This window comes from Prionailurus bengalensis, chromosome D4, assembly GCF_016509475.1.
Source record: "Prionailurus bengalensis isolate Pbe53 chromosome D4, Fcat_Pben_1.1_paternal_pri, whole genome shotgun sequence".
Lineage (NCBI taxonomy): Eukaryota > Metazoa > Chordata > Mammalia > Carnivora > Felidae > Prionailurus > Prionailurus bengalensis.
This window is the reverse complement of record NC_057359.1, coordinates 16,652,929-16,669,660: the sequence shown is the minus strand read 5'-3', so window position 1 is coordinate 16,669,660 and position 16,732 is coordinate 16,652,929. Positions and strand designations below refer to the sequence as shown.

At 39.3% G+C, this 16,732-nt stretch overlaps 1 protein-coding gene across 1 annotated transcript in view; it reads left to right on the top strand.

The window, feature by feature from the left end:
• The window catches only part of TRPM6 (transient receptor potential cation channel subfamily M member 6), a 179,856-nt gene that overhangs the window by 136,105 nt on the left and 27,019 nt on the right, over window positions 1–16,732 (top strand). The window contains exons 28-30 of the mRNA XM_043567071.1: window positions 10,656–10,779; window positions 14,594–14,685; window positions 16,448–16,506. Of these exons, the coding sequence (XP_043423006.1) occupies window positions 10,656–10,779; window positions 14,594–14,685; window positions 16,448–16,506 (275 nt within the window). The remainder of the gene's footprint in view (window positions 1–10,655; window positions 10,780–14,593; window positions 14,686–16,447; window positions 16,507–16,732) is intronic.

Genomic DNA, 16,732 nt, shown 5'->3' with positions numbered 1-16,732 from the left:
TTATTGGCAGTAGAGGTAGTAGCCTATCTTTTTTTTGGTTTCTCTTTATTGTAAAGTGCCAGGCACGCTAGAAAATAGCACTGTACTGGAAGGAGTGAAGATTTAAGAGTCATCAGAGTGGAAATGCCACAGCTCATTTATCAGCTCACATGCTGAAGGACACTTGTGTTATTTTCAGTTTTTGGCTATTCCAAACAAAGCTGTTATGAACATTTGTGCACAAGTCTTTGTGTGGACATATGTCTCAGTTTCTCTTTGGTAAATATTTAGGAGTGGAATGTCAGAGTCATATGGTGAGTATTTGTTTAATTTTAGAAGAAACTTCCAAACTGCTTTTCCAAGTGGCTGTGCCATTTTACATTCCCACCAGTTTCTGAGGAGCAGTTTATGAGTGTTTCGGTGGGGCACATTCTCACCAATCCTTAGTATGCCCCGTCTTTTTAATTTTAGCCGTCGTGGTGGCTGTGTAATGGTATCTCACAGTGATTTCATTTGCATTTCTGTGGCGACTAGTGCTGCAAAGTATCTTTCCACATGCTTATTTGACATCCATATATCTTTTTTTGGTCACCTGTCTGTTTAAATATGCTACTTAAAAAATTGGATTGTTGAGGGGCACCTGGCTGGCTCAGTCAGTAGAGCATGCAACTCTTGATCTTGGGGGGGTCATGAGTTCAAGCCCCACCTTGGGCGTAGAGTTCCCTGAAAAAAATTGGGTTGTCTTATTATTAAGTTGTCAGAGTTTTTTTCTAGATATAAGCCCATTGTTGGATATATGTTTTATAAATATTTTCTCTTGGTGGCTTGCCTTTTGCTTTTTCATAAATGTACCTTGAAGTGCATACATTTTTTATTTTTTTATTTTTTATTTTTCAACGTTTTATTTATTTTTGGGACAGAGAGAGACAGAGCATGAACGAGGGAGGGGCAGAGAGAGAGGGAGACACAGAATCGGAAACAGGCTCCAGGCTCTGAGCCATCAGCCCAGAGCCTGACGCGGGGCTCGAACTCACGGACCGCGAGATCGTGACCTGGCTGAAGTCGGACGCTTAACCGACTGCGCCACCCAGGCGCCCCCATACATTTTTTATTTTAATGAAGTCTCTTGTTTTTTTCAGTCTATACTTTTTGCATCATGTTTAAGAAAATTTGCAAAACCCAAGATCACTAAGATTTTCTCTCATGTTTTCTTCTAGAAGTTTCATAGTTTTTGCTCTTATATTAAGTTCTAGCCCACTTTGAGTTAATTTTTGTATATGGTGATAGGTAAGGATTGAGGTTCCTCCCTTTTTTTCCTTTTTCTCCCCCCCCCTTTCTTTCTTTGTCTCTTCTTTCTTCCCTTCCTTCCGTGAATACGAATATCAATTTTTTCTAGTATTTTCGGGTAAAAAGATTATATTTTTCCTATTGGGTTGCCTTGACACCTTTGTCAAAAATTAATTGGCCATGTGTGTTCATTATATGTGTAGATCTATTTCTGGATATATTCTGTTCCATTTACCTATATGTCTATCTTTATGATAATATTACAGTATATTGAATACTATAATTTTATATTAAATATTGAAATCACATAGGTCTGCTGAAGTTTTTCTTCCTTTTCAAAGGTTTTGTTTGTTTGTTGGCTATTCTAGTTTCTTTGTATTTCCACATATACTTAGAATCAGCTTGACAATTTTTACAGAGAAACTTGTTGGGGAGAGTAGAATTCTGTGAATCATCTTGGGGAGAATTGGCATCTTAACAGTAATGACTTTTGTGATCTATGAGCATGATATGTCTGTTTATTTAGATATTCCTTAATCTCTCTTGGCAGCATTTTATAGTTTTGGGTGTACAGTTCTTGCACATATTTTTAAAAATGTATCCATAAGTACTTAATATTTTTTATTTTATTATGAATGAAATTATAAAAAAATAATTTCTGATTATTTGGTGGTGGTGTATACAAATATACTTTTAAAATATTTATTTTATCTTACAATATTGCTAAGCTTATTAATTTGAGTAGATTTGTTGCTTCTGCAGACTTTTCTATATAAATGATCATGTTATGTACAAATGAAGATTGTTTTACTTTTCTTTCAAATCAGGATGTGTTTTATTTATTTTTCGTGCCTTATTACACTGGCTAGAATCTCTAGTTATAGACTGAATAAAAGTGGTAAAAGCAGAGTCCATTCCTTGTCTCTGCTCTTAGGGGGAAAAACATTTGGCTTTTATTGGTACATACAGTGTTAGCTATAGCTTTTTATGTAGGTGCCCTTTATCAAGTTAAAGAATTCCCTTCTGCACCTTGTTTTCTGAGAATTTTTATGTTAGTGGATCTCAGCATTTGTCAAGTGCTTTTTCTGCACCTATTTATATAAACAGATGGTTTTTCCTTCTTATTATGTTAATATAATTAATTATATTGATTAATTTTATAACATAGAATTACTATTTAGAATATTAAATCAACCTGGCTGCGATGAACCCTGCTTGATCATGATGTATTATCTTTTTTGTATGCTATATTTTGCTAAAATCTTAATAAGATTTTCTTGCATCTGTATTCTTGAAGAATATTTGTCTCTAGGTCTCTTTTCTTGTAATGTCTTTGGTTTTGGTATCAGGGTGATGCTGGACTTACTGACTGAGTTGGGAAGTATTCTCTCTTCAGTTTTCTAGGTGAGTTTGTATAGAATTGATACTATTTCAACTTTTATTATTTGGTAGAATTAACCAATGAAACCATCTTTGTGGGAAAGATTTTAGCTACAAATTCAATTTCTGTAATAGAGGGCTATTCAGGCTATCTGATTCATCTGGAGTTTGCTTTATTTGTTTGTCTCTTTCAAGGAATTTGTCCATTTCATCTAAGTTGTTGAATTTATTGGCATTATAGTATTATAATATTCTTTTATTATCCCTTTATTGTCTAGGAGGTCCGTAGTGACATCGCTTCTCTCATTTGTCATATTTGAAATTTGTGTTTTTCTCTTTTCATTTCGATCAGTCTGGCTACTGGTTTATCTGCTTTATTGATCTTTTCAAAGAACCAGTTCTTGTTTTCATTGATTTTCTCTGACTAGTATTCCATTGATTTCTGCTCTTTATTATTTTTTTTTGTTCTGTTTACTTTGGGTGTAATTTGCTTTTTTCTCCCCCCTAGTTTGTTAAGAAAGAAGCTTTGGTCATTGATTTGAGACTGTCTTTTTTTTTTTTTAAATATAGCATACATTTTATTTCACATATTATATTTTGGTTTCTTTTTTTTTTTTTTAATATATGAAATTTATTGACAAATTGGTTTCCATACAACACCCAGTGCTCATCCCAAAAGGTGCCCTCCTCAATACCCATCACCCACCCTCCCCTCCCTCCCACCCCCCATCAACCCTCAGTTCTCAGTTTTTAACAGTCTCTTATGCTTTGGCTCTCTCCCACTCTAACCTCTTTTTTTTTTTTTTTTTCCTTCCCCCTCCTCCATGGGTTTCTGTTGAGTTTCTCAGGATCCACATAAGAGTGAAACCATATGGTATCTGTCTTTCTCTGTATGGCTTATTTCACTTAGCATCACACTCTCCAGTTCCATCCACGTTGCTACAAAAGGCCATATTTCATTTTTTCTCATTGCCACGTAGTACTCCATTGTGTATATAAACCACAATTTCTTTATCCATTCATCAGTTGATGGACATTTAGGCTCTTTCCATAATTTGGCTATTGTTGAGAGTGCTGCTATGAACATTGGGGTACAAGTGGCCCTATGCATCAGTACTCCTGTATCCCTTGGATAAATTCCTAGCAGTGCTATTGCTGGGTCATAGGGTAGGTCTATTTTTAATTTTCTGAGGAACCTCCACACTGCTTTCCAGAGCGGCTGCACCAATTTGCATTCCCACCAACAGTGCAAGAGGGTTTCCGTTTCTCCACATCCTCTCCAGCATCTATAGTCTCCTGATTTGTTCATTTTGGCCACTCTGACTGGCGTGAGGTGATACCTGAGTGTGGTTTTGATTTGTATTTCCCTGATAAGGAGCGACGCTGAACATCTTTTCATGTGCCTGTTGGCCATCCGGATGTCTTCTTTAGAGAAGTGTCTATTCATGTTTTCTGCCCATTTCTTCACAGGGTTATTTGTTTTTCGGGTGTGGAGTTTGGTGAGCTCTTTATAGATTTTGGATACTAGCCCTTTGTCCGATATGTCATTTGCGAATATCTTTTCCCATTCCGTTGGTTGCCTTTTAGTTTTGTTGGTTGTTTCCTTTGCTGTGCAGAAGCTTTTTATCTTCATAAGGTCCCAGTAATTCACTTTTGCTTTTAATTCCCTTGCCTTTGGGGATGTGTCGAGTAAGAGATTGCTACGGCTGAGGTCAGAGAGGTCTTTTCCTGCTTTCTCCTCTAAGGTTTTGATGGTTTCCTGTCTCACATTCAGGTCCTTTATCCATTTTGAGTTTATTTTTGTGAATGGTGTGAGAAAGTGGTCTAGTTTCAACCTTCTGCATGTTGCTGTCCAGTTCTCCCAGCACCATTTGTTAAAGAGGCTGTCTTTTTTCCATTGGATGTTCTTTCCTGCTTTGTCAAAGATGAGTTGGCCATACGTTTGTGGGTCTAGTTCTGGGGTTTCTATTCTATTCCATTGGTCTATGTGTCTGTTTTTGTGCCAATACCATGCTGTCTTGATGATGACAGCTTTGTAGTAGAGGCTAAAGTCTGGGATTGTGATGCCTCCTGCTTTGGTCTTCTTCTTCAAAATTCCTTTGGCTATTCGGGGCCTTTTGTGATTCCATATGAATTTTAGGATGGCTTGTTCTAGTTTCGAGAAGAATGCTGGTGCAATTTTGATTGGGATTGCATTGAATGTGTAGATAGCTTTGGGTAGTATTGACATTTTGACAATATTTATTTTTCCAATCCATGAGCAGGGAATGTCTTTCCATTTCTTTAAATCTTCTTCAATTTCCTTCAGAAGCTTTCTATAGTTTTCAGCATACAGATCCTTTACATCTTTGGTTAGATTTATTCCTAGGTATTTTATGCTTCTTGGTGCAATTGTGAATGGGATCAGTTTCTTTATTTGTCTTTCTGTTGCTTCATTGTTAGTGTATAAGAATGCAACTGATTTCTGTACATTGATTTTGTATCCTGCAACTTTGCTGAATTCCTGTATCAGTTCTAGCAGCCTTTTGCTGGAGTCTATCGGATTTTCCATGTATAATATCATGTCATCTGCAAAAAGCGAAAGCTTGACTTCATCTTTGCCAATTTTGATGCCTTTGATTTCCTTTTGTTGTCTGATTGCTGATGCTAGAACTTCCAGCACTATGTTAAACAACAGCGGTGAGAGTGGGCATCCCTGTCGTGTTCCTGATCTCAGGGAAAAAGCTCTCAGTTTTTCCCCGTTGAGGATGATGTTAGCTGTGGGCTTTTCATAAATGGCTTTTATGATCTTTAAGTATGTTCCTTCTATCCCGACTTTCTCAAGGGTTTTTATTAAGAAAGGGTGCTGGATTTTGTCAAAGGCCTTTTCTGCATCGATTGACAGGATCATATGGTTCTTCTCTTTTTTTTTGTTAATGTGATGTATCACGTTGATTGATTTGCGAATGTTGAACCAGCCCTGCATCCCAGGAATGAATCCCACTTGATCATGGTGAATAATTCTTTTTATATGCCGTTGAATTCGATTTGCTAGTATCTTATTGAGAATTTTTGCATCCATATTCATCAGGGATATTGGCCTGTAGTTCTCTTTTTTTACTGGGTCTCTGTCTGGTTTAGGAATCAAAGTAATACTGGCTTCATAGAATGAGTCTGGAAGTTTTCCTTCCATTTCTATTTCTTGGAATAGCTTGAGAAGGATAGGTATTATCTCTGCTTTAAACGTCTGGTAGAACTCCCCTGGGAAGCCATCTGGTCCTGGACTCTTATTTGTTGGGAGATTTTTGATAACTGATTCAATTTCCTCGCTGGTTATGTGTCTGTTCAAGCTTTCTATTTCCTCCTGATTGAGTTTTGGAAGTGTGTGGGTGTTCAGGAATTTGTCCATTTCTTCCAGGTTGTCCAATTTGTTGGCATATAATTTTTCATAGTATTCCCTGATAATTGTTTGTATCTCTGAGAGATTGGTTGTAATAATTCCATTTTCATTCATGATTTTATCTATTTGGGTCATCTCCCTTTTCTTTTTGAGAAGCCTGGCTAGAGGTTTGTCAATTTTGTTTATTTTTTCAAAAAACCAACTCTTGGTTTCGTTGATCTGCTCTACAGTTTTTTTAGATTCTATATTGTTTATTTCTGCTCTGATCTTTATTATTTCTCTTCTTCTGCTGGGTTTAGGCTGCCTTTGCTGTTCTGCTTCTAGTTCCTTTAGGTGTGCTGTTAGATTTTGTATTTGGGATTTTTCTTGTTTCTTGAGATAGGCCTGGATTGCAATGTATTTTCCTCTCAGGACTGCCTTCGCTGCGTCCCAAAGCGTTTGGATTGTTGTATTTTCATTTCGTTTGTTTCCATATATTTTTTAATTTCTTCTCTAATTGCCTGGTTGACCCACTCATTCGTTAGTAGGGTGTTCTTTAACCTCCATGCTTTTGGAGGCTTTCCAGACTTTTTTCTGTGGTTGATTTCAAGCTTCATAGCATTGTGGTCTGAAAGTATGCATGGTATAATTTCAATTCTTGTAAACTTATGAAGGGCTGTTTTGTGACCCAGTATATGATCTATCTTGGAGAATGTTCCATGTGCACTCGAGAAGAAAGTATATTCTGTTGCTTTGGGATGCAGAGTTCTAAATATATCTGTCAAGTCCATCTGATCCAATGTCTCATTCAGGGCCCTTGTTTCTTTATTGACCGTGTGTCTAGATGATCTATCCATTTCTGTAAGTGGGGTGTTAAAGTCCCCTGCAATTACCACATTCTTATCAATAAGGTTGCTTATGTTTATGAGTAATTGTTTTATATATTTGGGGGCTCCGGTGTTCGGTGCATAGACATTTATAATTGTTAGCTCTTCCTGATGGATAGACCCTGTAACTATTATATAATGTCCTTCTTCATCTCTTGTTACAGCCTTTAATTTAAAGTCTAGTTTGTCTGATATAAGTATGGCTACTCCAGCTTTCTTTTGGCTTCCAGTAGCATGATAAATAGTTCTCCATCCCCTCACTCTCAATCTAAAGGTGTCCTCAGGTCTAAAATGAGTCTCTTGTAGACAGCAAATAGATGGGTCTTGTTTTTTTATCCATTCTGATACCCTATGCCTTTTGGTTGGCGCATTTAATCCATTTACATTCAGTGTTATTATAGAAAGATACGGGTTTAGAGTCATTGTGATGTCTGTATGTTTTATGCTTGTAGTGATGCCTCTGGTACTTTGTCTCACAGGGTCCCCCTTAGGATCTCTTGTAGGGCTGGTTTAGTGGTGACAAATTCCTTCAGTTTTTGTTTGTTTGGGAAGACCTTTATCTCTCCTTCTATTCTAAATGACAGACTTGCTGGATAAAAGATTCTTGGCTGCATATTTTTTCTGTCTAGCACCCTGAAAATCTCGTGCCAATTCTTTCTGGCCTGCCAAGTTTCAAAAGAGAGATCAGTCACGAGTCTTATAGGTCTCCCTTTATATGTGAGGGCACGTTTACCCCTTGCTGCTTTCAGAATTTTCTCTTTATCCTTGTATTTTGCCAGTTTCACTATGATATGTCATGCAGAAGATCGATTCAAGTTACGTCTGAAGGGAGTTCTCTGTGCCTCTTGGATTTCAATGCCTTTTTCCTTCCCCAGTTCAGGGAAGTTCTCAGCTATTATTTCTTCAAGTACCCCTTCAGCACCTTTCCCTCTCTCTTCCTCCTCTGGGATACCAATTATGCGTATATTATTTCTTTTTAGTGCATCACTTAATTCTCTAATTTTCCCCTCATACTCCTGGATTTTTTTATCTCTCTTTTTCTCAGCTTCCTCTTTTTCCATAACTTTATCTTCTAGTTCACCTATTCTCTCCTCTGCCTCTTCAAGCCGAGCTGTGGTGGTTTCCATTTTGTTATGCATTTCGTTTAAAGCATTTTTCAGCTCCTTGTGACTGTTGCTTAGTCCCTTGATCTCTGTTGCAAGAGATTCTCTGCTGTCCTGTATACTGTTTTCAAGCCCAGCGATTGATTTTATGACTATTATTCTAAATTCACTTTCTGTTATATTATTTAAATCCTTTTTGATCAGCTCATTAGCTGTCGTTATTTCCTGGAGATTCTTCTGAGGGGAGTTCTTCCGCTTGGTCATTTTGGATAGTCCCTGGCATGGTGAGGACCTGCAGGGCACTTCCCCTGTGCTGTGGTGTATAACTGGAGTTGGTGGGCGGGGCCGCAGTCAGACCTGATGTCTGCCCCCAGCCCACCGCTGGGGCCACAGTCAGACTGGTGTGTGCCTTCTCTTCCCCTCTCCTAAGGGCGGGATTCACTGTGGGGTGGTGTGGCCCGTCTGGGCTACTTGCACCCTGCCAGGCTTGTGATGCTGGGGATCTGGCGTATTAGCTGGGGTGGGTAGGCAAGGTGCACAGGGGCAGGAGGGGCAGGCTTAGATCGCTTCTCCTTAGGTGATCCACTTCAGGAGGGGCCCTGTGGCAGCGGGAGGGAGTCAGATCCGCTGCCGGAGGTTTGGCTCCGCAGAAGCACAGAGTTGGTGTTTGCGCGGAGCGAGTAAGTTCCCCGGCAGGAACTGGTTCTCTTTGGGATTTTGGCTGGGGGATGGGCGGGGGAGATGGCGCTGGCGAGCACCTTTGTTCCCCACCAAACTGAGCTCTGTCGTCAGGGGGCTCAGCAGCTCTCCCTCCCTTTGTCCTCCAGCCTTCCCGCTTTGCGAGCAGAGCTGTTAACTTATGACCTCCCAGACGCTAAGTCGCGCTTGTTGTGGGAACACAGTCCGTCAGGCCCCTCCGCTTTTGCCAGCCAGACTCGGGGGCTCTGCTTGGCCGGCGAGCCGCCCCTCCGCCCCGGCTCCCTCCCGCCAGTCCGTGGAGCGCGCACCGCCTCGCCGCCCTTCCTACCCTCTTCCGTGGGCCTCTCGTCTGCGTTTGGCTCCGGCGACTCCGTTCTGCTAATCCTCTGGCGGTTTTCTGGGTTATTTAGGCAGGTGTAGATGGAATCTAAGTGATCAGCAGGACGCGCGGTGAGCCCAGCGTCCTCCTAAGCCGCCATCTTGCCCTCCCTCGAGACTGTCTTTTACTACAGGTACTTAGTGGTATAAAATCCCCTTTAACCATTGTTTTAACTATATCCCACAAATTCCAATATGTTATGTTCATATTTTCACATTTTATTAGTGAATCTTTTTATTATTAGGAAGTCTTACTTCTGAGTTAGCATTCCATAGGACTTCACCTTTCCTGATCTTAATGTTCTGCCTCATTTTTCTGTATAATAATCTGGATGCATTTTTAAAAGCACGTAGGCTCTTTTTAGAATGAGAAGCTAAAGCAAAGAGATAAGTATAAAGACAATTATGTAAAATTACCTTTTGCAGGGAGAGATTTAGCTTGGTAAAGATGACTCTTCTTTCAGGGAAAATGCTATGAGTTGCTGGAATCTTATGAAATATGGATTTGGTAAATTTATTTTTTGCAATGATTAAAATGACCAGAATTTAACTAGAAATTGCAACTGGGCTCAGGTACTAATAACTTGCATTTGTTTATTTCTTTGTATTTGTCAATATACCTCATTTCTTCTCTGTCTCTGGTTAGTACATAAGGCAGCCACTATTGTTGGCTACCTGTTATTTTTTTAAAATTTATATTAAATGTTTTATTTATTTTTGACAGAGAGAGAGAGAGAGAGGGAGAGGGAGAGAGAGAATGAGACAGAGCATGAGCAGGGGAGGGGCAGAGAGAGAGGGAGACATAGAAACTGAAGCAGGCTCCAGGCTCTGAGCTGTCAGCACAGAGCCTGATGTGGGGCTCGAAACCATGAACCATGAGATCATGACCTGAGCCGAAGTCAGATGCTTAACCGACTGAGCCACCCAGGCGCCTCTTGGCTACCTGTTATTTTAATGACAAAGGGAATGGGACTCACAGACATTTGTCCAAGTTCATGTAATGGACTCTCTACTGACTGAGCCAGCCAGGCACCCTTCAGGTTCACAAAACAGCTAAGTGACAAATCTAGTGTTCCAACACAAGCTCTTTTTAGATCCAAGCCTTATTTTATTTTATTTTGTTTTATTTTATTATTTTATTTTATTTATTATTTTTTTGCTCTGTGCCAGTGGTTCTCAAATTGTGGTCTCCTATCAGCAGTATTAGCGTTACCTGGAAACTTATCAGACATTCAAATTCTTTCTCCCTCTAGACCTACTGAATCACAGATCTTGGAGGTAGGACCCAGTGATCTGTGGTTTAGCATAGGCTTGAGTGATTCTGATTTACACTCAAGTTTGACAACTGCTGCCCTTCCCCCCGCCCCAGTTCTCTGTCATGGCCACAAATAGTAATTACATGGGTGCTTATGTCCTGCCAGCATGGCTGATAGGAGTTTTCAAAGATTTCCAGGTGATTCTAAAATGTGAAGCCAATGTTAACAACCACTGCTGCTCGCCATAGTACCTCTCTGAGTCACATTAATGACTCAAAATGTTTTCAGATTAATGTCACTATGTTCCAACAAGTGTCTTTCCCGCCAGGTCATAATGGTCGATACCTGCTCCCCAAACGACCAGTTGAATTCCGAGCCAGGAGAAAGTAACATCTCAGAAGAAGAGGAGTGCAGCAAGAACTGGCTTACAGTGTCCAAATATAGTCAGATAAGTATGTAACAGTCTTGACTCTAGTAGGAGTCTCCTCACACTACCCGCAGACCAGTGGTGGTCCCTAATGTTCTTCTAAGTGGAGATGAGAGAATGAGAGGGTGGCAACACCCATTTAGGAGAATAGCTCTTTTCGATTTTTAACTTTTATGAAAAGGACAAAATTTCCATTCATTTAAGGGAATAGTTGTTGCGATCCAGAAAAGAAAAATTAAGGAGTAGATAGTCTCATACTCAGAGCTGTTAAACCTGGCTCAGAGACTGTACTTCAGTCTGCTGTATGGAGTGGGGGGTTGTCTAATGTTATAAATTCTTCAGGTTCATGAGAGGTTGATATGCACCCTTGCACAGAACTCAGTGGGATGACTTATTATTACTGCTGTCATACAGCATTTAATCCATGGGCAAGTATCTCTTAATGGAGTTTGTAGAGGAGAAAAGATGTATCAACGGGCTACAAATAAAAGCTATGAGGCAGGCAGAGAATGTGAAATAAGGCTAGACAGGTAAAATGAAGGCAGATTATGAACAGAATTGGTAGCAATGATCAGAACTTGGAACTTCCTGCATTACACAATAAGAGACCCTTATTAATTCTTTCACACATTTGAGGTTTATTCTTTTTTAAGCAAAGCCCGGTGCTAATGTTTGACAGGCAGCCTTCCGCGTAGGGATGCAGGGACCCGGGTTCCACCATGTTGTAGCTCTGTCATGTTCAACACAGGGCTCCCAAGATCTCTGTGGGGCACCTCCATGGCTACCATGGCAGGATGAAATGCAGTTGTTACCCATGTTTTGTTTATCCATTCATCCATCAATGGACACGTGGGTTGTTCCCACCTCTTAGCTACTGTGAATAATGCTGTTATGAACATGGGTGTGCAAATATCTTCTTTGACGCGGCGTCTTCTGTACCTTTAGTTATGGAGTTTGTTCTGATGGTCTTCGGGTCAATTTCTGGGGCATTTAGGGTGATTTGGCCGTTATCTAGTTGTGTCCGTGGGAAGAGGCGAGCCGAGGGTCCTCCTACTCTGCTACCGTCTTCCTCACACTCCCTTTTACTAATTTTTAAACAGAAGGAACTGTGTGACCCAGGACTCATACAGATTTAAAATTACTTGAAAGACTAAACTTAAGGTACAAATAGATACTGTCTTGAGATCTTTGTTATTATGCTTCTTTAAAAACCTTGCTTTGTCCTCTGGTTAGTTGTTTTCAACCATGGGGCTATTTTCTATACCTCCTACCTCTCTTCCCTGGGACATTTGACAATGTCTAAGGATATTTTTGGTTGTCACCAGTAAGGAAGGTGCAGGTACTCTTGACATCTGGTGGGTAGAGGCCAGGGATGCTGCTAAAACTCCTACAACGCATGGGACAGTCTCTCTGCTCCTGACAAGGAATCATCCAACCCCAAATACTAGTGGGTGAGAAACCTTGGTTTATATTTTAAAATACTCAATTGTCTACTAACTCACTGAGAACCAAGTGGACTCCAGCTGAAAGAGATATTAGAAATTATTCAGAACTCCCTTCATCTACAGATATGACTCAAAAAATATATATATTTGATATTATATATATATCTTACTTGATATTATATATGTAGTATGCAAAATAAAATATTTTATATTTATTATATATTATACTTTTTATGAATAGTCTAACCGATATTTAAATTATTATATATCTTTCTTAAATTATTCAAGTTCTTTTTTCATTGAGATGTAATTGACCTATGTAACATTGTATTCGTTTTATGTGTACAATGTAATGATTTGGCATACATATATATTGTGAAATGTTTACTACAACAAGTTGAATTAACATTACTTTACATAGTTACACTTGTTTTCCTTGTAATGAGAACTTTTTAAGATCTCTTCTCTCAGCAACTTTCAAATACACAATACAGTGTTGTTAACTACAGTCATCACACTACACACTACCTCCCCAGGGCTTACTTTTATTACAGCCGGAAGTCTGTACCTTGGGATCACCCCCTGCCCCCACCCATTCCACTCACTCCCCTCCCCAAGTTATTTAAGTTATTTCCATTGAATTTCAACTAGAGAAAGATGCAGGTAGCAGGAGGGTTCTGGAAAAGAATCTCGAGTCCAGTGATCAGAAAGGAAGACAAGATGTAGGGAAATAGGCTGAGTCCGTTTGTCTAGTTAATCTGATGTTTACTGAGATTTGGTTAATCTGAATTAAGAATCTTTTCTTTTTTTTTTTTTTTTTTGAAATGTGTCCGTGTTAAGCATTAATTGAAAAAGAATTAAAAAAAAAATTTGAGGGTTGGGTGATACCCTGTCAGCTCTCTTTAAATACAAGCTCTCATTAAATACAAAAAGAAAAGTTCTGAGGAATTTAGCTATGAAAATGAAAAGTCTATTTTTAACTTTTCCTATAGGTATTTTAATTTTAATGTATTCTAATACATTGAAACCATATTGATCATAATTTTATGATATTACAAAAATATCACGTATGACATTTTATGATTTTTTTCCAATGGGTTTTTTGCACTTTGTGTGTGTGTGTGTGTGTGTGTGTGTGTGTGTGTGTGTGTGTGTATTTTCAGCATAAAATCATTAGGGGAGAAAATTGCAACTGTTTTCTCCTACATTTAGCCAGGGACTCCCAAGCATTATTCTCAGAATTAATCCAATCCAATAATTAAATTATTATTGGATACCTACTATATGCCAGTGACTCTGCAGGTATCAGTGTAAAACATAATGACAATAATGATCCTTGTAATGTGTTTTTAAGAGAGAGATGATAATTAAACCTATCTGCTGGCATTCTTTGCTATCTTTTGTTTTTGTTTCATTTTATTTTTTTAAGTAGCCTACTATGATGCTTGATGCAGTTGTTAAGGAAGGATTCCTAACAATTTGGAATGAAAATTCCATGTGTTTTAAATAAAGCATGGACAATAGGGTACAGGAGAAGGTGAGTTTTAAAAAAAATTGCTAAAGGTTTTATTTTGTAGGAGGACAAGTCATGGATCATTTAATTCTTTTTTTTTTTTTAATTTTTTTTAACGTTTATTTATTTTTGAGACAGAGAGAGACAGAGCATGAACGGGGGAGGGCAGAGAGAGAGAGGGAGACAGAATCGGAAACAGGCTTCAGGCTCTGAGCCATCAGCCCAGAGCCTGACGCGGGGCTCGAACTCACGGACCTTGAGATCGTGACCTGAGCAGAAGTTGGACGCTTAACCGACTGAGCCACCCAGGCGCCCCGACATTAATGCATTTTTAAGGTCCATTAAGCAAAAGAAAAATCAGGAATCTGAATGATATGTATCCATATTCTTTGTTTTTTTTTTTTTTACGTTTATTTATTTTTGGGACAGAGAGAGACAGAGCATGAACGGGGGAGGGGCAGAGAGAGAGGGAGACACAGAATCCGAAACAGGCTCCAGGCTCCGAGCCATCAGCCCAGAGCCTGACGCGGGGCTCGAACCCACGGACCGCGAGATCATGACCTGGCTGAAGTCGGACGCTTAACCGACTGAGCCACCCAGGCGCCCCTAGGATCATTTAATTCTTGACTTTGATAGAGAGCATACATTATTATAAATGTAAAAGAAACTACTGACAAATAGAAATACTGTAGAATATATAGCTTTCAACCATTTGAGAAAAAAGGGACAAAAGAATCTTGGTAACACTTGCTAAATAGAGAAAAAAAAAACATGTTCAAATTTAGATGAACGTACTATGTTCAGATCTTTCTATTTAGGGATGTAATTTGAATGTAACACATTTTGATGTATTCTCTATTTTTTTTCTTCCTTTTAACAAGGTCTAGAACCCCCTATATATCAGAAAATGAAAACCAAAGAAATTGAACGGCATGCTGTACAAGTCAGTGATTATCTAAAGCAGTCTCACGAGGTAAAAACATCTTATTCGGTATTTAAAAAAATGTGTGCACATGCTCTCTAACTCCCTGACTGTGTCTGTTTTACCTTTATTCCCCATAATTGGCTTCCTCTTTTTATTGGTATTACATTTAAATCTTTGCTTTGAATATATGCTCAGGTTGTTCACTCTGCCCCCAACGCCTGCCATTCTTTCCTTCTTCTCCATTCAATGTATCTGTCCCTCCAGTAATTTATCCTGGGCATTTTTAACATGAAAGATAAATAATTCAGGAATTTTTGTAATTGTTTTGAAATACATGAATGTTGCCACGTGGAAGAAAAATAAGGTATTTTCAATACGCTTTAAAAGGTGGAGCTAGAGTCAACATATAGAAGGTACCGGGAGGCAGATTTCAGCCCACTCTGAGGAGGAATTTTTAGCAATTGGAGCTTTCTAAGGATGGAATGGTTTATTTCTGGAAGCAGTAAGTTCCTTACTGAGTGTGGTTAGTCAACCAGGCTGAGCAAACATTTTTGCAGATGTGTTGGGGCGGGGGGAGGGGGGGGATTTGGGTGTTGAGGGGTAAAGGGCCCTTTGTCTTTCTCCAACACTGAGGTTCTCTGATTGTGGTCTTGTGTTTCTCACATCTGCAGATATGTTTCTGTTTTACTACCATCCACCATGTGGGAAGTGTGATCTCGTTAGACTAATGCAAGAAATCTAATTTTGCTCTTGGTTTGCATGTCATTTCTATGAACTTGGGAACCGTATCCACAATACCTGTAGGAATGTATGCTAACGAGCTCATGAATGTAATTTGTAGACGGTTTTGAAAATAAAACGTAAGACTGCTTGGAGGTAGGTGATTGGAGGCAAGAACATGCCTGCCATATCAAATCCTACTTTGCTACTTCCTGGGTTTCAGAGCTACGTATATTAATTAACCTCTGAGCTCTGTTAGCTATGTCTCTAAAATGGGGTTAATGCCATTCTTATGAGATTATTGGCAGTGGATAACAAAAATAACACCAGTGGAAACACCTGGAGTAATGCCTGGAGCGTACCAGGTTTCAAGAAGTAATAGATGAATCTAAGTAGGAAATAGAATGATTAAGTTCAAGGTAATGTTATTCTAAATAATCATCAACTGAAACAATAATATCCTGATAGAAGACATAATGATGTAATGATTGACGTTTCTTGTCAACTTCAATCTTCGTTCCTTCTTCCACATCATTGACCCTTCACTCTCATTTCTTTTTTTTTTTTTTTTTAATTTTTTTTTCAACATTTATTTATTTTTTGGGACAGAGAGAGACAGAGCATGAACGGGGGAGGGGCAGAGAGAGAGGGAGACACAGAATCGGAAACAGGCTCCAGGCTCTGAGCCATCAGCCCAGAGCCTGACGCGGGGCTCGAACTCCCGGACCGCGAGATCGTGACCTGGCTGAAGTCGGACGCTTAACCGACTATGCCACCCAGGCGCCCCTTCACTCTCATTTCTGTGAAAACCTTTAATACATTACATTCTCTCTACGATGTCCCCACAAAAATAATTTCATTCTGCTTAAGTCAGTCAACACATTGAGTTATTCAGATATTGTGCTAACATTATGCATCTTTCTAACTTGAATTTAGTGCATCCAGTAAAAGGGAAGTATTGAGCTAGAGAATGGGGGGGGGGGCGGTAAAGAACTATGCCCTCCAAGGCATGTGTATTGCAAAGGTATTACCAGAAGCTTGGTAAGGAGAATGCTGGGTGAATGTGCAATGACCTTTCCCTTCCACTCAGGATCTGAGCAAAAACTCCTTGTGGAACTCCAGGAGCACCAGCTTCAATAGGAACTCCCTGTGAGTATTTCTAAATGTATGTTTTTAAAGCATCTTTGGCTTCTTTTTTCTTTAACATGATTGGGAACAAAGGTTTCATTGGGTCAGGAAAAGAGGGGGAAAATGTGTTTGCAACGATAGTATTTTTCTCTTGGTAGCAAGAAGGAAAATCACTTATTCTCCAAGTTTTCCCATTTCTGGCACTAAGATCTCACCTCAGTGCCTTTTAAGAATATAATGGAACACA